The sequence below is a fragment of the Strix uralensis genome, chromosome Z (genome assembly GCF_047716275.1).
Source record: "Strix uralensis isolate ZFMK-TIS-50842 chromosome Z, bStrUra1, whole genome shotgun sequence".
Taxonomy (NCBI): Eukaryota; Metazoa; Chordata; class Aves; order Strigiformes; family Strigidae; genus Strix; species Strix uralensis.
This window is the reverse complement of record NC_134012.1, coordinates 52837809-52865153: the sequence shown is the minus strand read 5'-3', so window position 1 is coordinate 52865153 and position 27345 is coordinate 52837809. Positions and strand designations below refer to the sequence as shown.

The window sequence follows — 27345 nt, the reverse complement described above, 5'->3', positions numbered from 1 at the left end:
CTGTTTGGTCCAAAACAAGGTTGTAGGAATTCAGACTGGTTGAAGTTTGAAGACTGTTTCTGTTGAAGAAAGTTTGAAACTTTGCAGGTGATTGTCATTATTGCATGTAATTTCTTGCTTTGGAGACTTTCTTGCTCCCAGTGTCTTTAAAATATAGAGCAACCACTTCTGTGCATCTGAGGTATGCTCCAGATATTTATCAGTTCATTGTGAAGAAACTGTCTATAATGTACTGTTCTAATTAAATATGATATAGAATATCAGTTTCCATCACAGTGCATCTAAAGTTTCGGAAAATACTGTGTTTATATTCTTTAAAGAAAGGGTAAAAGATTAATTTTTCAGCACCTCAAATTTTTCCTTGCTGCTTCTTAATAAGTAATGCAGGGATTGTGTGTGTGTTGGTCAATTTTGGATTATGCGTTTCACCCTGAAATTCCTTGTGTGTCTGGAAGAATCGTAATATTTAATTGCTAAAACTTTTTTCAGTGTTTACTGTTAAACATTAAGCCTTTCTTCAGGCTTTCATCAGAATGTCCTAACTGTTAACTACTGAAAATATCAGCCTAAAGTCTTTCAGCAAATCAATGTCTGATAATACACAGAATTGCTACTTCATGAAATTATGTGGGTGTTGGTTTGCGATTCCTTCTCTTTGGTATTAGTAAGTATCTAGTGAAGCTTTTGCTTTAATTTGTTAATTTTGGGTTATGGGAAACTGTCAGATTAAAGACTAATTGCTATTAAAAACCAGTAACTTCTGGTAAGACTTAGAAATTTATTTTTTTTACCAGTTGCTACGTATTATTTATATTTGTAGCCTACTCCAGTGGGTTCAGTACATTCAGACCCTGCACTGTCTTCAAACAGAGAAGCATATCAGCACAGAGATAAAATACAACAATCCAAAAATCAGGTAAACTGCTCATCTAAGATTATCAGCATTACTTTGTCTTTTGTCTAATGATTTGTCCTATGTTGTTGTTTTTATTAGAACTCCAAAATAAAATTGACTCCAGGTTTTCTTTGTTTTTTGTTTGATTTAAGATCCTTGTTAATATATTTCTGTATCTGTAGACATTAAATGTCCTAAAAGGTTGCTTGTTTGATGCTATAATATAATGTAGCTTACATTAGTAGTGAATTTTCTCTCTGCTGATACTTCTTTTTTTTATAGTTCTCTGTTTTTAACTCTCTTCCCCATAAGCTATATCATCTAATGTGGTTCTAACATGTATGTATAGCACTTTCACTTTTTTTTTAAATTGGGATAATGACCAAGGTGGTAAAAACATTAGGAATTGAGATCTGTGTCCACTTACCTAAGCTAAGTTATAAGGTTGTGTTGGACTTTGTTTCTTAATAGGAATTTTGAGTTTTACTGACTTTACTTCTCTATGAAAATGTATGTGTAGGCATATATAAGTATGCAGATAATGTACAATCTATGTGTGTACATAGTACGTATTGCTTCTGTGCTTTTAAAAAATAATATATAGTTAATGCATGAATTGTTTATTTTTGAATTTTTTTTCTTTTGCATATATTTCTAATGCATTCAAAAATGATAGTCAACAGACCGTAGGGCAGCTTGGGACTCACAGCAAGCCAATCCACATCATTTGAGGGCTCACCTAGCAGCTGACAAACATGGTGGCTCGGTACAGGTATTTTTTGCTTCTTTGCATAACTTGACCAGTCATTTTGCATTATATAATACTAGTTTCCTAGTGCATGCCATGATTCCTGTTTTCATATTAAACTCACTTTCCAGTAATGTTCAGAATGTTCCTATTATTGCCTACTTCACAATTGCCAAACAGAAATTAAAATAGGTGCGGAAAACTATGGATCTTTTTGTATGTGTAATTTCTGCTACATGTTCCTTAGTGAAAGTCTAAACCAATGGAACTCTCCCTTTTTGAAGGAATATCCACTTACAGTAGTGCAAGCAACTGAAGTTTAGACTTTTGATGTGTTAGTTGTATTAGCAACAAAAGCACTGTTGACTGAATTCAGTGTTTTTCAAGTCATGTTTTTTGTTCCTTAAGCAAACTCCAAATGAAAGTGTTAAGTAATGAATTTTGGTTTAACTTTACTACTTTTGTTCAAATAACAATTGACTAGAATAATGTTTCCCAGGGCAGTACTTCACACTTATCAGTGGAAAAATGAGTAGAAACCCAACAATCTTTTTTCTACTATTAGTTTATTTTGTCTTGAAAGAGCTTTTTTTTCCTGATCTGGTCTTAATTTTACTTTTTGGTGTCTTGCTCTTTGAATATGTTTGGGGACAAGATGGTTGGGAGAACACAAATCTAAATTTAATGTAGAAGGATGCAAAATGCCAGCTGCAAAGTCTGTATGAACTTTTGAGCTTTCAGTCCGAAATGAAAGTAATTTAGCTTTGTGAATTGTTATCTGGAGAAAAAATTTTTTTTGTCTGCTGCTTTTTTTGATTCTGACAATCTAAGTTAGATATATTTCTTCTGAAGTTTTGTTTTGGAATAAATTTGTCAGTGCCTGAAGAAAGATTGAGAAGTCTAGGGTAAAGAAAACAATGCTGTACTCTCACCAGCGTGATAATTCAGTATCTTTTTTAAATGCTTCAAAACTCAATTCAAACTTAACATTCTCTAGAATTTGCTGCTTTATAAAGTACTGTCATGTGTCATGTAAGAAAAGTTGGTAGATTATAACTACCACTGTGTATCAAGAAAAGTTTAAAAATTGTTCAGTGCTTCCCATTGACAAATATTTTAAAAAACATTGCTGTAAATTTAACTTGAATTGAGATAGTTCTCTCAACATCAGTTTTAAAGGTAGTAATTTATCTTTTGAGAACAGTATAGTAATGTGAAATCAAAATTGGATTTGAAATTCTATCTTTCAAAATTATTACATTTTGTAATATTTTTAATTTTATTTTTTAGGTTCGAAAGACGCATATTTCACATGTTAAATTCCAGTTAGTAGAACTTTCAAATTGTGTATCATATTACTCTTTTGGCAATTGTAGCACTTAAGAAACCTTTTACTCTTTCTCAGATAAAATGTAACAATCAAAAGAGATTTGATGCATTGTAATATGTTAAATACTCATTGGGTGCAGGGAGAACATTTCTAGGAAATGCCAGTAGTATTCCTTTCTGTTAATATGTTCTTCCTTTATTTCTCAAAGGATATGGGCATTCTGAGTTCAGATCACTTAAATCAGTTGAGACTAAACAGTTGTCATGTAAAAAGAACAGTGTGCACAAGTGCAACCATTTGGTCTCTGTCTTTGAAGATCAAGTGTTGCACAGAAGCCAGCTTAATTGGGTTGCTTTTTAATGTTGAGTGTTCATGCGTTCTCGTTAAAGGCACTTATAAAACACATAATATATTCAGTTTTGTTTTGAAGTTTGAGCCCTGCACCGTTGTCAAATATCCCTTTGTTGTAGTGATACCAACTGAACCATGCTATTAAGTTGGACGATTAGCTAGCTAGTTTAGCTGGATTCCTAGTTGTCCCCAAGAAGACAAGTTCTAGCAGTGCCACAGATAATTGTTCAAAGGATAGTTGAGTCTGAGGTATGAAATTAAAGTTATTTATTTTTTCTGTGACATTGAGTCATTGCTCATCTTTGAGATCAGTTTTATGCTGAATTAACTGTTTTTCTGCAAGATATGAAAATCGGGCAGATTATTTTAAAGTGACAATGGAATGGTTTTTTAGGTCACTGCTATTAGTCATCTGTAATACTACTGCTGATGTCATCTTTGAGATTCTTTTGTGGAAGATTATTAAAATGTGTTAGTGATTCTTCACCATGACATTAAATGCAAGTGGACTGAATGTTGCTCTGTGTGTATATGTATGTTAGAATACATTTTATGCTCTTAGTAGCGGTATTCAGGTGGGAAATATACAGGTTCTAAATGGTTTGTTCATTAATAGTAATCATTCTTGGTTTTGTATTAAGTTATCCCAGACTCTCTAGGGCTATGTTAAAGATATACTGATGTGCTTAATCCTGTCTGACTTTACTTTGTAGCATCAGTTCATGTTTAAAATTTAAATACTATTAGTAAATTGAGTTTTAAAGGGAAGACTTCTAGAAATAGTTCACATCCCTTCTTCCACTTATCTCTATATAGAATAATCTAAAAATGCTGTAGTATGGCACGCTGTCTTTCTAGTTTGTGTAGCCTTATTAATGAGAGCAACTTGTACCTCCCAGCAACTCATTCAGCAGCTTCCTGTGACTTTATTTTTGTTTGCCTCGGTTCCCAGAAATGTCAGTTATACAACACCGAATTGTTTCCTTCTCTGCATGAACTGCAAACTGCTTATGCACTGATAAAGACTGTACTAACCTGTACTTTTTTCATCACTTGCTAACTAGTCTTCCTCTTAACCTTTCTCTTTCTGTTTTCCCATTTGGAAATTCTTTAAAAGGATCTTAGATTAAAATCTCAGATTAAAAACTTCCCAGTGAAGTGCCACAGGTCTTGAAAGGTCCTTAGGAACAGCTTGAAAGGTTAGGTATTTGATGTAAGCAGTTTTAAGTTGCAAGTCACCTCTCCTTCAAGAAGTCAAGATAGCAATGTGTTAGATGAAGCAAATCAATTTCCCTAAGATTTTGTGAATTAAAAAGGTAGTGTGAATCTTTCTCATTCATTTGTCTTAACAGGAACCTTTCTGAAGGTAAAATACAGCATTCTGTGGTATCACTAAGGAATTGCTTAGGCATGAAGTCTGGCTTTATTGTTTTGAAGAGTGAAGAATTCAGTTACTGAGATTGGTAATGAAATGAAGGAGTATTTTCTATGTCTTTTTTTCAAATTTTTACAGTACCTTAGTGTGATTATAAGCATAAAAATCAGCAGAAGTTGTTTTGAGAGACTTTCTGACTCATTTTTGAACATAGCAAGTAAAAAATTAGTTTACATACAAAACAAAGCATGGGGCTAGCCTGAAGATTTACTGTTATATGCAGGCTTAACTTTGTCTTACTATTACTGGCCCTTGTCAAGCTTCTAAAGGACCATATATCTAAGAAACTAATCTGTTCCACAGTTAATGTGTCTCATTATTAGGTAGTGGGTCTGGTACTTTTAAGTTTGTTAGCCTTAGAGGGTAGCAGGAAACAGCCAATGTGATGCATATGCTTCTTTATGTATGTGCTCTTCAAATTTAACTTTTGAAGAACTGGTTAATTTTGAAGGAACTAAATACAAACCAGGATAAGATCTGTTATCAAAATGCTTAAAGTTGTTAGAGATTTTCAGTTTAGCAGTTAATGTCCCATTTATGTATAATTGAGGAGCTTAAGTTAATCTTTGACATTGCAACACTTCTAATTTGAAACCTAGTTTAAAATACTCGTTTTCGGAAACGTAATTCTGTGACTGTTCATGGAAAAATGTGCATGTATTTCTTGTTAACAGAATTTTTAGGTGCAAAAACATAACTCAATAACCCCATTTTTTCCACTACTATTGTATACAAATCTGCGAAGAGATGAATTGTGCCTCTCATCTTTCATCAGACTACTGAGTGTTAACAGTGCTTCATTTACTCTGCATTATCAGACTTGTACCAAATGAACTTTTTTGGTCAGGTTGCAAAATATTTTACTGATGTCACAGAGAATTAACTTCTGGTATTAGTTCTTTTTAGCAAGGTACAGAATTTATAATTGTAAGATCATACAGTTGTAGCCTTACTGCTAATGGAACTGAAGCACTCCTGTCAATCTCTTGTGCTCCTTTAAATGAGTCTTTGTTAGGTTTTTTTAAAGGTAAATATTTTGCTCTGTTTCAGGTGTGTTCATCCTTGGTTCTTCAGTTTACTGAGACTGTTCCTAGAGCTGTTTTCAGCAGTAGTAGACTAGAGGGAAACTTGGCATTTGTGATTCTAGAGAAACATGACTGATGCTGTGTTTCTGACTACCAATACCCTTTGGTTCACTTATGCTTTCAGAGGTCACAAGTTTTTCTGAAAAGATGAACACTGTTTTCCTCCCATCTAAACTAAGCCATGCACGGGCAATTATACTTGATCATATTTGGTTGTGTATTTGGTGGATGTGTCTAGTGTATGTATATGGGAAGGACTGAGGTCTCTTTCTCCATGATCTCTATCTCTTTGATAGAGACCAACCCAGAGTGAGGCAGGACGGTCTTCTGCTATCTGGTGCGAAGCTTTCTACAAAGCTTCTGTCAAAGTTTCTTAAACAGTCATCTTCAACTAATAAAAAACCACCTTAGGACACATGCTGTCTTGGAAAGAAAGAGTTCTACCACAAAGTGAAACCACTGTCAAGAAATACTATTCAGTTTTGAAGCCAGTTTGAAGAATTTCAAGAAAAGGATCATGAAACAGGTTGTTAGAGCTTCTCTGCTTCCTCTTTTAAAAGCATATAAATGTGTTGGGAAACGGTGAAATTTGTTCTTTGTTATCATATGGCAGTGCATTGACCCAAGCAGAAAATTACTATTACTCCTTTAAAGCTGAAGTCAGCTTAGATTAGTATGACTTCAACTGTGATTTAAAAAAAAAAAAAACAACCAAAAAACCCCAAAATCAAAACCCAGACCAGAACCAAACCAAACCAAGCAAAAACCCAAACCTTTTATGAACCAGGAAGTTTTTTGTTTCTGTGAGTTGCTCAAATCTTGCAGATGTTTGACAATATCTGCAGATGTCTGGCAATTGCCAGAAGAGTTTCCAAAGAGACCAGAAGAAAGTTGTTGACAAAGACTGATAGGAACCGTCCATGAATCCTGAACCGGAGTAGCAAACCTTTTTTTGCTGATCTGTCTGCCTCTCCAAAATAGACTTCTTCTAGTAGTAATAAAAGGGCGGACTGTAAAAACATGCTTAGGTAGAGTTTTGTTCCTGTCAAAATGTTTTTACTTTCTCCTAATGTTTTTATCCATCAGAAGGGAAAGATGGATTTTTTCAACCTATTGTTGAAAAATAGTATTCATAACTAGATTATTGATGTAGAAAGGATTTTCAGATAACTACTTTCATATTTTCCAGTTCAAATGAAGAATGTATACTTACTTGAGTCTGATCTCCTTTTTTTTTTGAATCTTCTGTCCAAGAAGATAGAGGTGAATGATTGTATAGGCACTCCTGGGAAAGAAGTGTGAAGGAGAATGCCATGCTCCATAGATGCTAGAGTTGGTCAGTGTGTTAGAGATTTGAGTAAGAGTCATAAATGTTTTCATTTGCTTTTTGTAGGAAGAAAGAAGAAAACAGGAGGTCTTGCAAATACCTGTGCAAACTGTCACCTGCTTTTTACAGTAAGAAGTAAAGAATGATAAGGTGTATGGGTTTGCTTCCCATCCAGAAAGGGGCATATATACCTGTTTTGTTTCTTGAGGTACCCTACCCTTACTTCAGTGAACTGAAGATAAAGGCTTCTGTTTCTGATCAATCCTTGTTTACTAAACCTTGAGCACAGGTCTGAGGATCTCTTTAGAAAAGTTCATTTCAAGTCTAGCTCATGGAACAGAAATGCTGAATTATTAGGAGTGCAGGCAAGGTTGACTACAGTCTTAATTGGGTGATATTGCTTTATATGGATTACTGTAGGCTGGAGTTATGGTTGGTTATGGAGTTATGGTTGGTTATGGAGTTATGGTTGGTTATGGAGTTATGGTTGGTTATGGAGTTATGGTTGGTTATGGAGTTATGGTTGGTTATGGAGTTATGGTTGGTTATGGAGTTATGGTTGGTTATGGAGTTATGGTTGGTTATGGAGTTATGGTTGGTTATGGAGTTATGGTTGGTTATGGAGTTATGGTTGGTTATGGAGTTATGGTTGGTTATGGAGTTATGGTTGGTTATGGAGTTATGGTTGGTTATGGAGTTATGGTTGGTTATGGAGTTATGGTTGGTTATGGAGTTATGGTTGGTTATGGAGTTATGGTTGGTTATGGAGTTATGGTTGGTTATGGAGTTATGGTTGGTTATGGAGTTATGGTTGGTTATGGAGTTATGGTTGGTTATGGAGTTATGGTTGGTTATGGAGTTATGGTTGGTTATGGAGTTATGGTTGGTTATGGAGTTATGGTTGGTTATGGAGTTATGGTTGGTTATGGAGTTATGGTTGGTTATGGAGTTATGGTTGGTTATGGAGTTATGGTTGGTTATGGAGTTATGGTTGGTTATGGAGTTATGGTTGGTTATGGAGTTATGGTTGGTTATGGAGTTATGGTTGGTTATGGAGTTATGGTTGGTTATGGAGTTATGGTTGGTTATGGAGTTATGGTTGGTTATGGAGTTATGATTTGAATCCTTTGGATCCAGAATTCATTTGGTGGACAAGTTGAGCAAATTTTTTTACCTTACATTTTCATGAATGATCCTGTCTTATTTAGTAAGTACTTCCCATGTAAACACCATATGGTTTTGCTCTGCTTATCACTGCTACAACTGGGTATTTTGCAAGCAATGAAATTATCTACCCAGTAAGATACCTGGTGAGATGTTTGGGATCTACTGTTTCCCATACTATTTCCCCTTACTAGCAAATATGGACAGTGATGATAACAAACATTAAGATAGTTGTTAAAAAAAAAAAATCTGCTAACCCAGGGCATTTAGTTTAAGATGCCTGACCCACCATCTTGTGATTTGTTAAAGTACAGTTTCTACCTATTTCTGTCACTGAATGTTTAGTGCTTCTGTAATCTCCAATGATATGTAACTAAGCTAAAGGCACCTGGTTGAAAATCCACTCACTGACTTACCTGTTGTCAAAGAAATAAAGTCCAATCTCCTAGAATTCCTTCAGTTATATTGACCAAAATTTAATTAGGTTCTTCCAATTTCATCTTTTGTTTTGTTATTAGGCTGCAGGGTTTTTGGCAGTGGTTCCTGTTTTAGTAAAACTTGAATAAAGCTCGACCTGATATAGGCATACAGCATCGGAAATGGCTTAAGTTCAGCAAACTTGTGAAGCTCTGTACTTAGTTACAATAGGAACCACAAAGCAAACCTCAGTACGCAAGGCTATTAGCTCTGATTATGTATAGATCATAGAGTCATAGAATCATTCAGGTTGGAATCATCAAGTGATGATTGGGATCATCGAGTCCAACCATCAACCTCACTCTACAAAGTTCTCTCCTACACCATATCCCCACAATATCCCCCAACATCCCATTTAAACGACCCTTAATCACATTCCAGGGATGGTGACTCCACCACATCCTTGGGCAGCCTATTCCACTGTCTAACCACTCTTTCTGTGAAAAACTTTTTCCTGATGTCCAGTCTGAACCTCCCCTGTTGCAGTTTAAAGCCATTCCCTCTTGTTCTGTCACGAATCAGGGAGAAGGCCAACAGGGCAGATGTTGTAGTAGGAGTCTAATATAGGCCACCCACCCAGAACAGAGAGGTGGATGAAATATTCTGTAGGCATTTAGGTGAAATCTCACGATCACTTTCCCTTGTTCTTGTGGGAGACTTTAACTTCCCAGACATCTGCTGGAAATACAACACAGCAGAGCAGGACCAGTCCCGGAGATTCCTGGAATGTGTGGCAGATAACTTCCTGACACAGCTGGTGAGCAAACTGACCAGAGAAGGTGCCCTGCTGGACCTCCTCTTTGTGAACAGAGAAGGACTGGTGGATGATGTGGCGGTTGGAGGCCGACTATGGCACAGCGATCATGAAATAATAGAGTTCTCTATTCTTAGAGAGGCCAGGAGAGGGGGCAGCAGAACTGACATCCTGGACTTCCACAGGGCTGACTTTGACTTGTTTAGGCATCTACTTGACAGGTTCCCTTGGAAGATGGTCCTGAAGGGTATATGGGTCCAGGAAGAGTGGGCACTCTTCAAGAAGGAAGTCTTAATGGCAAAGGAGCAGGCTGTCCCCAGGTGCTGTAAGAGAAGCAGGCGACAGAGAAGACCACCCTGGCTAAACAGGGAGCTTTGGCTGCAACTCAGGGAGAAAAGGAGAGTTTATGATCTTTGGAAGAAGGGGCTAGCCACTCACAGTGATTACAAAGATGCTTTGAGGCTATGCAGGGCGGAAATCAGGAGGTCTAAAGCCCAGCTGGAAATTACCCTGGCTTCAGCAATCAAGGATAACAAAAAAATGTTTCTATAACTATGTCAACAGCAAAAGAAAGAGCAGGGAGAGCCTCCATCCCCTGGTAGATGCAGGAGGAAACATGGCAACGAGTGATGAGGAAAAGGCTGAGATGCTTAATGCCTTCTTTACCTCAGTCTTTAGTAACAAGACTAGTTGTACTGAGGGAATCCAGCCTCCTCAGCCAGAAGACAGAGACTGGGAGAACGACTCCCCCCGCATTCCAGGAGGAGACAGTCAGTGACCTACTGCATCACATAAACACACACGAGTCTATGGGACCGAATGGGATACACCCGAGGGTGCTGAAGGAGCTGGCTGGGGTGCTTGCCAAACCACTTTCCATCATTTACCAGCAGTCCTGGCTGACTGGGGAGGTCCCGACAGATTGGAAATTGGCCAATGTGACGCCCATATATAAGAGGGGTCGGAAGGATGATCCGGGAAATTACAGGCCTGTCAGCTTGACTTTGCTGCCCAGGAGGCTGATGGAGCCGCTCATCCTGAGTACCATCACACAACATATGTGGGACAACCAGATGATCAGGCCCAGTCAGCATGGGTTTACGAAAGGCAGGTCCTGCTTGACAAACCTGATCTCCTTCTAAAATAGGACACCCCGCTTACTGGATGAGGGAAAGGCTGTGGACGTTGTCTACCTTGACTTCAGTAAGGCCTTTGACACCGTTTCCCACAGCATTCTCCTGGTGAAACTGGCTGCTTGTGGCTTGGATGGGCACACGCTTTGCTGGGTAAAAAACTGGCTGGATGGCCGGGCCCAAAGAGTTGTGGTGAACGGAGTTAAATCCGGTTGGTGGCTGGTCATGAGTGGTGTCCCCCAGGGCTCGGTTTTGGGGCCACTCCTGTTTAACATCTTTATTGATGATCTAGACGAGCGGATTGAGTGCACCCTCAGTGAGTTTGCAGATGACACCAAGTTGGGTGGGAGTGTTGATCTGCTCGAGGGTAGGGAGGCTCTGCAGAGAGACCTGGACAGGCTGGAGTGATGGGCTAAGGCCAACTGTAGGAGTTTCAATAAGGCCAAATGCTGGGTGCTGCACTTGGGCCACAACAACCCCCAGCAGCGCTACAGGCTTGGGGAGGAGTGGCTGGAGAGCTGCCAGTCAGAGAGGGACCTGGGGGTGTTGATTGACAGCCGGCTGAACATGAGCCAGCAGTGTGCCCAGGTGGCCAAGAAGGCCAATGGTATCCTGGCTTGGATCAGCAATAGCGTGGCCAGCAGGCACAGGGAAGTGATGTTACCCCTGTACTCGGCACTGGTGAGGCCGCACCTCGATTACTGTGTTCAGTTTTGGGCCCCTCACTACAAAAAGGACATTGAATGACTCGAGCATGTCCAGAGAAGGGCAACGAAGCTGGTGAAGGGTCTGGAGCACAGGTCTTATGAGGAGCGGCTGAGGGAACTGGGGTTGTTTAGTCTGGAGAAGAGGAGGCTGAGGGGAGACCTCATCGCCCTCTACAACTACCTGAAAGGAGGTTGCAGAGAGCTGGGAATGAGCCTCTTTAACCAAGTAACAAGTGATAGGACAAGAGTTAATGGCCTCAAGTTGCACGAGGGAAGGTTTAGACTGGCTATTAGGAGGCATTTCTTTACAGAATGGGTTGTTAGGTGTTGGAATGGGCTGCCCAGGGAGGTGGTGGAGTCCCCATCCCTGGAGCTGTTTAAGAGTAGGGTCAACATAGTGCTGAGGGATATGGTGTAGTTGGGAACTGTTAATGTTGGCTTGATGGTTGGACTAGATGATCTTCAAGGTCTTTTCCAACCTAGACAATTCTCTGATTCTGTGATTCTGTCTTGCTATGCAGCCATACCATCAGAATAATCTTTTCATGTTCCAATTTTGCAAACAGGTTTTCAGCGATGATGTCTTACATAGGAACACTACAAAACTGGGATTTCTCACTTGCACTACAGTTAAGAGTCAGGGGCTCTAGGGGGTCTTTTTGTGCTTTTTGTAAAAGAATCAAGGATAGGAAGAAATCTTCCAGCTGAAAGCCACCACTGAGAAGGAAATTTATTAGGAAAAAATTTTTCACAGACAGAGTGGTCAGACAGTGGAATAGGCTGTCCAGGGAGGTGGTGGAGTCACTATCGCTGGATGTGTTTAAGGGTCGTTTAGATGAGATGTTGGGGGATATGGTGTAGGGGAGAACTTTGTAGAGTAGGGCTGATGGTTGGATTTGATGATCCCAAGGGTCTTTTCCAACCTATAAGGTTCTGTGATTCAGGAGAGACCTGGCCCCTCTTCCACAGGTCATAGATTCTCCTTTTGTTCTTGAGATCCAGCCAAAGGTCCCTGTTTAGCCAGGCCAGTCTCCTTCCCCTCCTGCTTGCTTTTTGGCACATGGGAACAGCCTGCTCCTGTGCCCTTAAGACTTCTCTCTTGAAGTATGTCCAGCCTTCTTGGACTCCCATAGATGAGACATAACTGCTACTTTAAGAAGAGAGTTTGAAAGGGTGAGCAAAATAGTAACACTATGATGATGACTTTCCTTCCCTCTGTTTTCTTCTACATTAATCTCTGACCTTCAGGCAACAGCTGGTAAGAATCTTGAACTATGAACTACTAATGGTCCACTTTCCTGTAGCTGATTATATTTTACAGATGTTTTCTGCAGGCTCTTACATTGTTTGGCCAGACAATATTTTTGTGCGGTTGCTTGACAAGCATTTACTGATACATTGTAGCCAGTAGACCTCTTGAAACTTTAATGGGTTAGTTATCACTACCCTGGTCAGATATGTACTTGTCTGTATTCAGTTAACCATCTTCCTGGCAGATTGTGAGGTGAATAAGGGAAGGGCCTTTAGAATAGCTCCATTTATCATGCAGAAAAGCTGACAGGAACTGAGAGAGAGAATATTGGGTTCCATTTGGTTTAAAATCAAAACAAACATTCCCAGAGAACCAGAGCTGTCCAGGTGGCTCAAGAATTTACAATGGAATTTGAGTCTAAATTAATGGGAATGAAGAGTAATCTGAATTTTTTCTTTTTTTGATGGCAGTAAGTGTTCTTGTGCTTTAAGAGTGAAAACTAAACAGCACCCACACTCTTAGGTCTAAAAAATGTCTTGGTTTTCCCCTTTTCTGGTGAGTACTCTTTGAGGTACAACTGAATTGTGCCACACAAAGAAGGAAACTAAGGAGCTTAAACACAGTAAAGAAGCAGAGATAGGGTGAGACTGACTGAATTGATATCAGGAAAGGGGTTAGTGCCTTCCCTTAAGGCTCTGAAGAGATATGAAGGAGATCAGCAAATCTGATCAACAAAATTGCTTTGCTTAGTCCACTCACTTTGAGTCTGTCAAGTAGATGTCAGTTCCACTAGTAGATATGAAAGAAGAATGGCAGAAATGCAGGGATGCAGAAGTAAAACCTGGAAAAGATGATAATATTGGAATAAAAAGAATTATGGAACTAACAGAAACTATTGATTTTTGAAGATATACTGTAACTTTAGGAATTGACAAATGTATGTCTGGCATTAGCATAATTTCAGGTATTTCTGGTGATTTCAGGTAGTAAGCTCAACAAATGGAGAACTGAACACAGATGACCCAACTGCAGGCCATTCAAATGCACCCATCACAGCTCCTGCAGAAGTAGAAGTAATGGATGAAACTAAGTATGTCCATCTTTTCATATTCTTTGGATCTTGTGTGCTCAGCTGCTTCAAAATTTTTCTTGTATAGTTAATTCAAAAAATACTGTCTAAACTGAATAGTCACTGGTGAGGGGCAAAACTATAGTGCTATACTTAATTTTGGCTTTAAATATTTCAATAATAGATTTTCTGTAGCTTGTGCTTTCTAGGTTAAGCCCTCAGCAGCACATCTCTCTATACTAGAGAAGTGCATGCATTTTTGATATTTCAACTAATTTTGAAGTATTTTAAGATACTGTTCTCTCTACCAAAAGTTACGTATGAAAGATGTAAAATTATTCTTCTGTGTGGTATTCTGATTCTCTTTTTTTCCCTTACTCTCTTTCTGTATAGCTGCCAGAAAGTGTTGAGCATGTGGTGAGTTCTACAGCACAGGCAGGCAGAAATAGCCCCAGGGGCTTTGTTATTGTTACTTGGTTTAAAACTAATTTCAGAGAAAGTTAAACTAACAAGTCCATTTGGAAATCACAAAACATCTTTTAATATTGTGAAGCAGCTGTTTTTACAAACAGCCAGCTTCAGGAGCTATTTTGCCTGCTTCAAATCTTGCTTGCTTTTATGTAGTCTGTAGTGTACTTTATTTAATCCTTTTTAGTGGGTAGTAGAATATTTTTTCACTTTTAATACTGTTTTAGAGGGGCAAACATTCTTTTCAGATGCTGTGGCATTCAGCTAGTATTTTAACATTTAGAAAATACCTCACCCAAACAAGTAATAAATGCTATCAAATGTTTGAACTTTGTCCATTATCTCTGTAAACATAGTATTTACCAGAGTATTAGTCTTTGACAACCTGCTAACTAATTACTAAAACGTAACTTCAGGGTTCTTTAAAGTTACAGTGTAATGAAAGGGGAAAATATTAAGGTTTGTTAGCATGGGATGGACAACTTAATATATATGTATTTGAGTAGTAAAGTCAGACTTGCAAAATAGTAAAGAAAAATATTCTTGATAGTTAAAGGCAGTATAACTTTCAACGTGTTTTCTATTTTAATTGTGCTTGGAATAGGATTTTACAAGGGCATGGATCTAGTTTCATAAAATAGAGGCATTCAAGTATGAAGGATACATTAGTAGAAAAATCGAGTAAGCATTGCTTAATAGCAGTAAGTTTGGAGGGCTCGTTTTCTTAACTTCTAGATAAGGGAAAGTTTTTCCAAGTATAAATTTTTCTTGAAGTGTTCTGTAGGTTCTGGTTTTGGAATGTAAGACTTATGTACATGTGTAGTTAAAAATTGTGAATGGAGGTGTCTGTTGAGCCACACTTTCACTGGTTTTCTATGAGCACTGAGAAGACCAGTTCTTCATCTGCCATCCTTGCAGTTCACTGTATTTTTTTTTCTGGCAAGATTTCAGTTTTCTTTTATTTATATATATATATATATATATAAAATATAATATATATATATATATAATATATATATATATATAAAATATATATATATATTTAAAACAAAAAAAAAGACCCCAAAGAGCAAGGTTGTTGATAAGGCTGCAGATAAATTCCCTATCCCTTCCCTTCACAAGTGCAGTGATAACCTTCGTTATGCCCAGTTTATATACATACAGGATAAGATTAAATTTCTAAAGCTTTGAATAGTGTGTAGCACAATTAAACCTATGCTTAGTTATGTACAGAAAGTACCAGAATTTTCAGAAGCCAAGATGCTGCAGCTGCTTTAAAAGTGTAGAAGTTAATTTCCTCATATCAGAGGACACCCCATCACCACACCCCCCCTGCCCCCAGCACTGCTATCAGACATGAATGTATAAGTATATATCTCTTCACAGTAACAATACTTTAGAGGGTTTAGGTAATTTTACATTTTACCATGATAGTTACAAGCTTAATATCAAAAGGTATTGTGAGATATTTAACAACCATTTATAGATTTTTACACTGCTGAGGAGTGTAAGGAAATGCACCTACCAGTATCTTTCATGTCTGTGATGCATTTTTGTTTTTAAGGAAACATTGTTTTATCAAAAGACTCTTACTTTGTGCCTCTTTCATAATTTTTTTTTCTCCATCTGAAAATACGAACAAAGTTAACCTCCCTTGCTGATATCTTCTGTTTGTAACATTATGTCATACTCTAAGGAGACAAACTTGCATATATTTTAGAAACACTTAATTCTTTGTTCTAGATGTTTTCATATTTTTAGAAGCTTAGCATGACTATATTTTTGTTTAAAAGATTGAAGAATGGGTGCCCTATCATGTGTGATTTTAACTATGAACACAAACATTGTTTAGCTGAATATTAGATCATCTGTTACCATTTCAGTGGAGTGCTGTAAATCAGAAATGATAAGGATTTTTTTCAGTAAGAATTTTATTGTTTTAAGACATTTATGTAACGCTTCTGTTGTTTGATATATGTTTATGTACTCACATGCCATATGTATTCTAAATCTTATGCCTTGTCATCTTCATGCTCCTCAGGTGTTGTTGCTGTGCAGCAAGCATGAGTTAGCAGTGGGTGTTGGGTTTTGGGTTTTTTTGGGGTGATTTTTCTTTTAGTTTTGGTTTGTTTTGGGAGGGCTTGTTTTTTTGGGGTCTTTCTTGGTTTTGGTTTTGGTGTGTGTTTGGATTTTTTTGTGTGGTTGGTTTTTATTTTCTTTTTTTTTTTTTTTTAGAAGATTAGCTTTCAGCCCTATTTCAGTTGTTACTTACTGGAGTTGTAAAGCAGAGAGAAAACTATAACCTGATCACTCTGCTGCCCTGGCACTTGTAAATCTTGCTTTCTACAGCTGGACTTGCATTTATCACTGAGCAATTAGCCTTTCTTTCCTTAACTCTTTGCTAACCATCCAAAGAGTTGCTTCTATGAAGCGTATGTAGTTTGGGTAACAAAAAGGCTCTGCTACAGGAGAACAGAGAAGGGCAAACAGGAAAAGATTACATAATCTGGTCTTTTTGCATCTTCTTTTTGACAGTTCAAACCTGTTAATAATCCTGAAGTGCTGCCACATGCTAGGTGACAAATATAAAAACACAGCTATCTAAACACAAATGAGAACTGAAGTTGCTTTAGCATATTGTGCCAAAGGACTGCTCAAGTAGTAGTGGGAAGGGTATTTATCAGAAAAAAGGTATTATAATGTTTTAAATAGGAAAGAAATCTTTGTAACCATAATACTGAGATTGCTATCTTAGATAATATCTCAAAGGTCACTTTAGATTGTGCAGGAAAATTAAGTTGTTTCTTGAGTTTCATAAATTGGTATTATACTGCCAGCTACAGAAATGTTTTATACCCTACAGAGAAAGAGGTTAGCAGACACTAAATGCGTTCTTTAAAAAGAAAGAAGTTCCTTTCCTAGAATCAGAAATTTTCAGTTTTATTCTTATGAACTTTGCATGCGTTGTGAATAATGTGATGTCTGTGGTTTAATACTCATTAATAATGCACTTATCTGTAGCTTTAAATACAGCTTCAAGCAATATAATATGTATATATAAAAGTGATAATGACATTCTCTAGTGACAGTATTCTTAGGAACATGTCTGCATTTTTATTATTAATTATACTCTTCAAGGGTTTATGTACTATGGATCTCTAATTTCAGGGTTACTTTTCTTTCATAAAAATTATTGTCAGGCAATGTACTTAGACCTGTCTTATTCTCATGTAAATGTTCATATATTTTAAAATTACATTTATTTGGCCTTGGAACATTTGACAGGTCTACCACTTCTAGGCTGATAAACATACATTTCAGTAAGTTTCCAAGCCAGTCCTGTGGTTTACAGTGCTCTATGGAATTTGCATTCCTTTAACATATTTTAGGTATATATTAATAAGGAATTTATTTTCCCATACCAAGTAAGTCTTCAGCATTCAGCGAATTTCCCTGAACTAAAATACAGTTGAATAGTTCTTATAATTAAAAAAACCCCCAACCGTTAATATAAATTATACCCTTTGTAATACTATTATGCAAACTCCAGAAGACCAAACAGTGCTTTATGTTCGTTAAAGATAGAACTCTTGAACTCCCCATTGCATGATGCCCTTCTCTGGTTGACAGAGAAGTAGCAAATGAAATAGGCTATGGAGAAGGAATAAAGGACAGTATGAGATTTGCAGCAAGGATGCGTTAAAATTTTCTGGGAAGGAAAGCAAGAAAACTTAAAGGGTTCTTGAATTACACAGAGGATCCAAACAGTCCTAAACATTTAAGAAGTGTGATCTGCTGTTCCCTTGAGACATGCTCCGTATAAGCAAAATGTAGCTAGACAGTGAAGAGTTAAAATTCTAGATTGTTTTTCTAGAATATATGCTCGGGCAGGTCCAGAGGAGGGCCATGAAGATGATCAGGTACTGGAGCCACCTCCCTTATGAGGACAGGCAGAGAGTTGGGGTTGTTCAGCCTGGAGAAGAGAAGGCTCTGGGGAGACCTTACAGTGGCCTTCCAGTATTTAAAGGGGGCTACAGGAATGATGGGAAGGGACTCTATCAGGGAGTGTAGGGATAAGGTGAGGGGTAATGGTTTTAAGCTGAAAAAGGGTAGATTTAGATTAGATATAAGGAAGAAGCTCTTTACTGTGAGAGTGGTGAGACACTGAAACAGGTTGCCCAGGGGGGCTGTGGATGTCCCCTCCCTGGCAGTGTTCAAGGCCAGACTGGAATGGGACTTTGAGCAACCTGGTCTAGTGGAAGGTCTCCCTGCCCATGGCAGGGGGGGTGGAACTAGATGATCTTTAAGGTCCCTTCCAACCCGAACCATTCCATGACTCTATGAATATAAATTGTCTGCCACACTTCTATCTTCCTACAGTTACTTATGTAACCTGTGTTCTGTATATACTAAAATTATGAATTGAGACAAAATTTGTCTATAACCTTTCTTTTTTTCTTTTTGTTGTATATACATGTGTAAAATACTTGGGAAAAGATTGGGGTGAAAGAAGGATTAAACTAAGCTGGACTCCATATATCTGCATATAAATTCAAAGCTTAAGTGATGATAGATATTAGTGGTTATAGACAAATGCTAAGAAAAAAGGTTAGTAGTTATGGGGAAATTTCAGTTTTAGTTGGTGGCTACTAGCCTTCAGAAGCAACAATGTCTCTTTTAGAAGTACTTTAAAGTTAATAAATAAGTGTGATTATTTCTGCCATCTCTAAAAATATTTGTCTATGTAGTTTTCCCTACTGAATTTTAATTTTGGGCTTCCTCTCCATCAATAACCAATGTTTTTTTCTACTGAAAGTTATGTAACTCTCAGAGCAGCTCTGGTCTGCCTCTGCCCACTGCTACTTTTTCAGTGACTGAGCGACAGGGTGCACTTGGATATTTTGAGAAGGTAACTTCTGTCTCCCATTACTTTGGATGTTGTTCTCACCCCCTGTAGAACCTTATTTTTAGATCTTTATTCTCCATGGTTTTCAAATGCTTTCCCCATTTCCCATATTCCAAACTAAATCATCAGGATTTCTTTTGAATTTTAGTGGCATAAAATGCTTGGTGAACTTAAGAATTTACTGATAAGCTATTGATGCACCACTTCTGTGTTTTCACATCTGTTGTACTTCATAGTTTGACAGACTCTTTTGAGTGAGAATTCAATAACCAAACTGCAGAGCTCCATGGGGCAAGCTCTGTTAAGGTAGACTGCTGAAATGTTCATTTTTGATTTACAAATTGTGAATGTTAAGTGGAAGCTTTATTTTAAAGGTGGCGGTGAGGAGCTGGGAGTTGCTTAAAATAAGGCTAACATTACATGCGAATGAAAAAGTTTTCTTTGTGTATTTGTTGCTTTCCTCTTTAGTTTATTTTCAAAAATACTTCCTGGACTTCTGCAGTCCTCTGTATTTATCTCTAACTCCCTCCAATTTTTTTTCCTTTTGTAGTGTTTTTTCAGTTAGTTTCAGACTGTCTCTATTTGCTAAGTGAAATTTGCAGTATTTGCCTATTTAGAGTTTCCTTCATGTAGTATGCGATAAAGCAGAAGAATGAATGTCAGTATACTTCATTATACTTAAAGCTGTGATTTTTCACTGTAGTAATAGCATCACAGCAGTGAATCAGAACATTTTAAAAAAGGTTCATTTCTAAAATATTTTGGGCAATAGCCTTTGGGAAGGCTTTTCCAAGTTGTGGTTGACAAAGGATCAATTGTTTTCTTGTATGAGGAACAGTAGTGTCTTAAGTGCATAGTTCTCGTGACAAAATCTTAAGCTCAAGCTTCTATTTGGCATATTGCCAGTTAATATTGAAGAGTACTCAGATAATGAAATGTTCTATTCTTACAAATACATTAAGTCAGCCTATAATGCCCATGCTTTTGATAACATCACACAATACTCTAAACTTAATAGCTATTTTTATTATAGCTTTTTTCATTTGATACTTTTTTCAAAAAAAAGGTGAAATGTGTCAAATACCTTTACTTTAGTTTCTTTCACTAATAATAAGTCAATCACCTACAATATAGCTTAATGTGTTCATTGTGGTGCTGGCTATACCTGAACTCATACTTCAAGTGGAAAAAAATACAGTAAACAATTTAGTTTTGTGACTTCTTTTTATATCATATGTAATTCATGTCACACCTGCAGGTGCTGCTGTTTTTTCAAGCGGAGGAAAAGGAAAACCATTCAGCGCCACAAATGACTAGAACCAAGCAGAACATGGGAAATTATTTGTTCAACTGCTGTCTTGTAATCTTAAAAAAAAAAAAAAAACCCAACCAAGCCTCCATAATGACCATATGTTTTCCAAGGACTCCCTTAGAAACAATGTCATGCCTGTGTGGTTTGATTTAGTTCTTCTGCATCCATCTTCTGTTTCTTTCAGTTCATCTATTCTGAAAGCTTTAAGGTTTTGTCAAATATGAGTGCTTCTTTGACCTTCAACAAATGGACCAATGAAATGGTACAAATGAAAGGTGTCTTCAGCAAAACTGAACCTGAAAAGTATTCCTCCTGTCCTAGGAAGTACTAGCAGTGTCTTAGCTGAAGACAGACGGCATAAATCTGTTATTTGATTTTGTAGCAGCATATCAAAAGCAATTTTCTTCAAGAATATAGAAGAAAAATACAGTTGCACAACCATATAGAAAAATAACAAAATATTGAGATTTATTTTATTTTCTGACAGCTGTATTGATTATTTTTTTCTTCCAGTATTACTGGTGATACTGTAGTCAAATTGTATCAGCATTAAACCCTGTCTGTGATATTGTGGTACAGTCACTGTCTAGAGGTACTGAGAAGTCTGATTTAACTGCTGACAGTTGTCTAAATGCTGGCTCTACTAATGAACAGAAATTATTTCCTGTAGTCTCTGGGTTTGAAAACCTGCTTTTTTTATGCATACATAACATACTGGAATTGCAGTACAGTAGTAATGACAAGAGTTTGTACAAAAAATATAGAAGTTTGTATAATTTAAGTTGTGCTTCCTGTAATGCCAATAAAATTGAAATACCTTCAGAAGATATCTACAGAGGAATTATAAAAGAAGAAATAAATGTGAATCTGGTTAGTGGAATATGTATTAAAGCCTATATATTCACAAAGGTAAATGATGATTGACAACATCTTTAACTTGAAAATATCGATGTGCCATGTAATGTTAGATATCTGTAAATTATTCTACTCTTTAATTTAGAAAACAAATTAAATGAAAGTGGGTTGAACTTCTGCCTTCTCTGCCTACTAGCCCATAGCACCCAAAATTTCCCGAGATTTTTTTTTCCTGGAAATTTCTTGTCTTTCAGTGTAATGTCACCACTATAGTAGGATGGCAAGGATGTATCAGGTACTTCCCCACAGTTGAATGAAGTGCCTGCAATATGAACAAACCAACAGTTTTGTAGACTAAGCATCCCATTTTAATTTCCTTCTTCAGAAAATATATGCTTCTTTAAAAGCCGTAATGACAGAGGTTTACTGCCAGTTGTTGAAGGGGTGTGAAAGATGGAAGTGACTAGACAGACTTGTTGACCAAAACTCAGATTATCTCCTTTTTTTTAATAATTCTCAAGAGCTAATAAGCATTTTTTTCTATCCACACATGTCTTTTGGCATACTTATTTATTTTTAATCTGTTTTGTGATAGCATTTAAAATGTATTTGAAAATAAATGCACACCTTTGAATTCATTATTGCATTTACAAGGATTTTAATTGTATTTTGTAATTTATTTTTCCTTAACAGCCAAAAGTGTATTGTATTTGTTTGCATTATGTGCTCATATGTATACTTTGATCTTTGTCATTATTACTGTTCATGATCTTAAGTCTTTCTTTTAAAAAACCTGCACTTGGCCTACAAAAACATACTGTACAACAGGTCATGTTCTTATCTCAAACTCATGAAGTTACTTCCTTGTTTTTATTTGAGCTGAAAAGGTAGATTACTTGACCATTCTCATATGAAAACACATCTCTCTCTGTAGTACTTGACCAAATTTGTTGCTTCATAAGATTTCTAAGTACATGTGGTATGTGTATTTCTCACACACCTGATTAGTTTTATTCTCAGAGGTTTTTGATCTGTACAACGTTTGTATGAGCTGAACTCCATACACATAACAAGAAAGTGTGCATATTATGGACTTAAAATATTTTGAATATATGGAAGCAGTTTACTGGTATCTAGGCACTTGCTTTTCAGCAATATTTTTTTAAGAGCTTGATTTCAATGCTGAAGAAGGTTTTCTTCTAGAAGAGCAGTCAGTACTAATGCAGGTATGTTCAGGTTATGCCAGTATGATTTACATTTGTATCCTTTTTTCCTGTCTAAGCTAATCAAGTCAATATTGGCTGAATGTCTAAAAGTGAAATACAATACATCCCTGTTTAAATGTAAGATAAAAAAAATAAAGATAGTTTTTTAAAACTTGCCTTTTTTCTCCCTTTTCTACAGTCTTGGATGAAATAATGGGAGCTGTTCCAAGAATTGCTGAACAGTTTTAATCTTTGTGGACAGCAAGGATTCTGAAAGCATGTTACTTGATATGCTACCTCAACATTGCAGTTATAGTTTGCTTAGTTAACAGGAGTTACTATATGTGCTTTAATACACCTAATGATAACAATAGAGTGAAGAGACTGCAATGCACATGGTTGTAACTGTGAAATCTGCTCCGGGTCTCCATGGATTAAAGTCTGTGCTGTCTGTGCCACATAGAATAAAAGCCATTAGAGATACTAGAGATTTAAGTCTTCATACAACTTGCTCTGGAATATTACCCTGTTGTCATTAAAGTCTATTGAATCTAAAAGTACTGTTTAAAACAAAAACAAACAACACAACCTACTCACCAACTTCATGACTAGCTTGAGATGCAAGTTGTTTTTCAGACTACACTTCTGTTTTCTTCTGTACTGAAAAGCACTAGAGTGTTTAGCTAGCCCTGAGTGTTTAACCCTTAGATTGAAATGGACAAACCAAAAATATGGAACACTCAAACTAATTTGTAAAGATTTGAGTGGTTAGGCTATTGTCATGTTTGTGGCAGAGACTGTATTTAGTTTTTAGAAAGGTGTTTTGTACACCAGATCTACCTCAGTGCTCTGAGCTTTTCTATTGCTTGGAACAAGGAAGTTGTTGATACATGGCCTTTGGTGATAATCAGATACTCATAATTTCATGAAAACTTAAAAGCACTTGATGGATGTGTGAATCATAAGGAAGCAGGGATCCAGTGAATTGTGATCATTGTACCTGACCATTTATTATGTTGATCCCTAAACTGCCTTTAGCTTTCTTCTGAAAGAGCTTGAGGATTTAAGAGTTGATTGAGGATTTGTAAATCCTGGACTGTTCTCTATCTACTTTTTATTGTGAGCTGAAAACATAGGTTTATGTCTTCTTATTAGGAAATAGAGGGCTGTGACATTGAGATCTTTCAAGAGCGTTCACGAACATTAAATATCACTGCTGCAATAGATGCCTATAAACTCTTCAGAAGGGCAAGGAAGGAAAAGCAGCGAGGTAGCCATTTATGTTAGGAAATGTTTTGAGTCCCTAGAGTGTGACATTAATGATGAAAGGGTCGAGTGTTTATGGGTAAGAGTTTGGGGAAAATCCAGTAAGGCAGATAGCATGGTGGGAGTCTGTTACAGACCACCCAACCACAATGAAGAGGCAGATGAAATATTCTGCAAGCAGCTGGAAGAATTCTCATGATCTCTATTCCTTGTTCTCAGGGGTGACTTCAACTTACCACATCTCTGCTGGAAATACAATATAGTCTAGGAGGTTCCTGGAGTGAGCAGAACATAACGTCCTGACACAGCTGCTGAGTGAACCAACTATGGAAGGTGTCTGCTGGACCTGTTTGCGAACAGAGAAGGACTTGGGGGTGATCTGGTACTTGGAGGCTACTCAAGACGGTGGCTCTGCAATGGGAAGGAGGGGCAGCCCCAATGAAAATGAGTCTGATCCTATCAATACAGCTCTGTGCAAGGTGACAGTTGGCAAAGGGGCTGGCCTGCCTTCTTAGGCCAGCTTTTCTTTCCAAGGACCAAGGTCTCAGCTGAGTCCACAGCATGAAGCTTCAATGCAGTGGTATGTGCTGTGGTCTGTTGCACTGGGGTGTAGCAGCACTTTTCAGCTGTCCCTGAGTGCAATGAAAGTGGAGTTTTTCCCTTGATCTGTGTTTGTGTCATGTGTGTGCTGGTCTTGGCCTGGGAGCCTTGTCCTGCACCTGTGCCACCAGCGATGGCATGTACACTCATGCCCACAGGCCTAGCAGTGCCCTGGTAGAACTGGGAGGATTGGTTGGTTGCCCAAGACTAGCCTGGGTCAAGGTGTCTCAGCAGCCAGAGCACAAGGCATGCTCAGCTGCTGCCTCCTGCCCACTCAAGCTCAGCCTCAGGGATGCACCAAGAACTGCCTCCAGCACTGGGTGCTCTGCACACCCCTGTTTCTTCCCTTGCAACTCTGCTTAGGCACTTGCACGGTGCACCAGCGGGTGGGGGCAAAGCCTTGCTCCACATCACATACTTGCCCCCTCTTTCTACCCCACACTCCTGGCTCTGCTCTGAGACATTGTCCTCCTCTGCCACTCGCAGCTTGCAAGGGAGTAGAGACAGAAACAAGAAAGAGGCCTCCCAACAGCTTCTCCATCCTGGAGCTCTCAAGATGGTGTTTGTGCAATGGGGACAAGCTGAAGTCCCACAAAAACAAGGCTGACCCCATCCTTGCCACTCAGTACAAGGTGGCAGTCGGCAAAGGGGCTGGCCTGCCTTCTCAGGCCAGCTTGTCTTTCCAAGGACCAAGGTCTCAGCTGGGTCCACAGCATGAAGCTTCAGTGCAGTGGCACGTGCTGTGGTCTGTTGCTTGAAGGGTTGCACTGAAGTGTAGCAGCCCTCCACGTGCCAGAGGTGCTGGCTGTCCTCTCCTGCAGAAGCCCAGGCCACGGCCATTGCTCGGGAAGGTGACTCTGCAGAGGTGCGAGGCAGGACAGGTTTACTAGTGATAAACTCTGGGACAGCATGACAAGGTTTGAGTGATGGTATGCTAAGTGAGGGCTTTCCCTCTGCTCCACGATGTACCAAATGCAGTGGAGCACATTTCAAATGTTTGTACGCTAATACCTGCTGTATGGGAAATACGCAAGAGGAACCTGAAGCTTTCGCTCAGTCCCAGAGCTATGACAATGTTGTGCTAAGTGGGACTTGGTGGGAAGAGCCCTGTGACTGGAGTGCTGTGGTGGATGGTTATAAGCTCTTCAGAAGAGACAGGCAGGGCAGGTGAGGCGAAGGGGTAACACTGTGTGTAAAGGAGGGTTTGGACTCCTTTTTCTTTTCTTCACTAAAGTGGAGAATACTTACTATGTAACCTTAGCACAGACAAGCTGATCCAAATTCCTGTGTAGTATCCAAGTCATCTCTGAGTCCATGTTCTCTTCTGTTTTTCATCAGATGTGCTTCTGCCTACTCTTAACCTATCAAGTCTAAATAAATTAGATGCATATATCCCATTGTCAACAGTGGATCCGGTAGCAACCCAAACTGGAATACCAGACCCAAGTGACTTTTTTTTAAAAAGCTCTAAAATGTATCTCATTTTAGCATCTTTGCTGCCACTGACTTCAGTCTGAAGAAGTATTTTGATGGTTTTGTCCTTAATTTCTCCTTTCTTATATTACACAGCATATTCAGCTTCACAAATGGTCTCTTTGAAAAAGGAAGATAATGTCTTGATGTTGTGGTTTGAGCCCAGAGGGCAACTGAGCACCATGAAACTCTCTCACCCCTTCCCTCCCAGCACGGGGGAAGGAGAAAAAAATGAATCAAAAAGCCTAGGAATCAAGATAAGGACAGGGAGGGGTCCCTCACCCATTTTGTCACAGGCAAAAGGCAGGCTCCTTAGGGGAAGAAAAACGACATCACTTTAATTCAAAACACTAATGACACTTAACCAACTGAATGGGACAGTGAGAAGCTTTACCATATCTTAAAAACACCTCTACCCACCTCTTCCTTCTTTCCCCTCCCAGTTTTGTTCCCAATATCTCTACCTCCTCCCCCACAGCCACCGGGGCAGGGGATGTGGGTGCAGTCAGTCCATGGCTTCTTCCTCCAAGGAGCGGGGGAAGCACTCCTCTGTATTCTTCCCCCTGCTCCACGTGGCGTCCCTCTCATGGCAGACAGTCCTCCACAAACTCTCTCTGCTGTGACTCCTCCCCATGGGATGCATTCTTCTCGAGATGCTCCAGTGTGGGTCACCCCCATGTGTGGCAGTCCTCCCAGCACTGAACTACAACAATGGGGGCTTCTTTTTCCCATAGAGTGCCAGGGGTCCTTCACAGGCTGCAGGCGAATCTCTGCTTCTCTGATTACCTGCATGGATGGCAGGGGGGCGGCCTTACTGTCTCACCATGGGGTACAGGGAACTCTCTGCTCCAGTGCACCTCCCCTCCTTCCTCCTCCTTCCTTCCACTGACCTTGGTGATCACACAAGTGTCCTTCTTGTAACCCCTCCTCGAAGCACCCCCCCTCATGTTTTCTTTCTTAAATACGTTATCACAGAGGCACAGCCACTGTTGCTAATTGCCTCAGCCTTGGCCAGAGGTGGGTCCAACTTGGAGCCAGGGGAGCTTTAAGACTCCCCTCACAGGGGGTCACTACTGTAGCCCCGTCCCCTGCTATCAAAACCCCGCCACTCAAACCCACCACACTTGATTTATATTGAAACCAGCAAGGCCTAGTGTATAGGTAAAAGAACTAAGATTCAGGAGATCAAGGTTCTCAGTTTTTCACTGATCTTTCAGGTTACACAAGACAAAATGATACCATTCCCTTTGGTTAAATGACAAAAATCCACTGTGTTTGCTGTTCAAATAGGACCTGAACTGTGCGGGTGACCTTTCTGCTTGCAGAGATGTAGGAGTATGTTCCTGGTCACCTGGGACAAGATTCAAAATCCACTAAAGTTATACCTTCAAAGAAGCCTTCTCACTGACTCACATAGGTTTGGAATTAGGCCCTTAGTTTAACTTCCTTTTTAACTTACTAGTTTTCTCAAGAGGCAAGGAGTTTCCTGGAACTGAAAGAGTGATGACGGGAAACTCATGATATAAGAGATTC

At 38.6% G+C, this 27345-nt stretch overlaps 1 protein-coding gene across 7 annotated transcripts in view; it reads left to right on the top strand.

Moving 5' to 3' along the window:
• Window positions 1–22645, top strand: part of CSNK1G3 (casein kinase 1 gamma 3) — a 90833-nt gene extending 68188 nt beyond the window's left edge. For 5 of the 7 annotated variants that reach the window (XM_074855426.1, XM_074855423.1, XM_074855425.1 and 2 more), the window contains 3 exons: window positions 821–916; window positions 1572–1667; window positions 20360–22645. In XM_074855426.1, coding sequence (XP_074711527.1) covers window positions 821–916; window positions 1572–1667; window positions 20360–20566 — 399 coding nt within the window. In that variant the 3' untranslated portion in view covers window positions 20567–22645. Of the gene's footprint in view, window positions 1–820; window positions 917–1571; window positions 1668–13641; window positions 13749–14120; window positions 14145–19011; window positions 19105–20359 lie in introns of all 7 variants that reach the window. The other 2 variants (XM_074855419.1, XM_074855420.1) reach the window with 2 other exon arrangements.
• Window positions 22646–27345: the final 4700 nt, after the last annotated feature.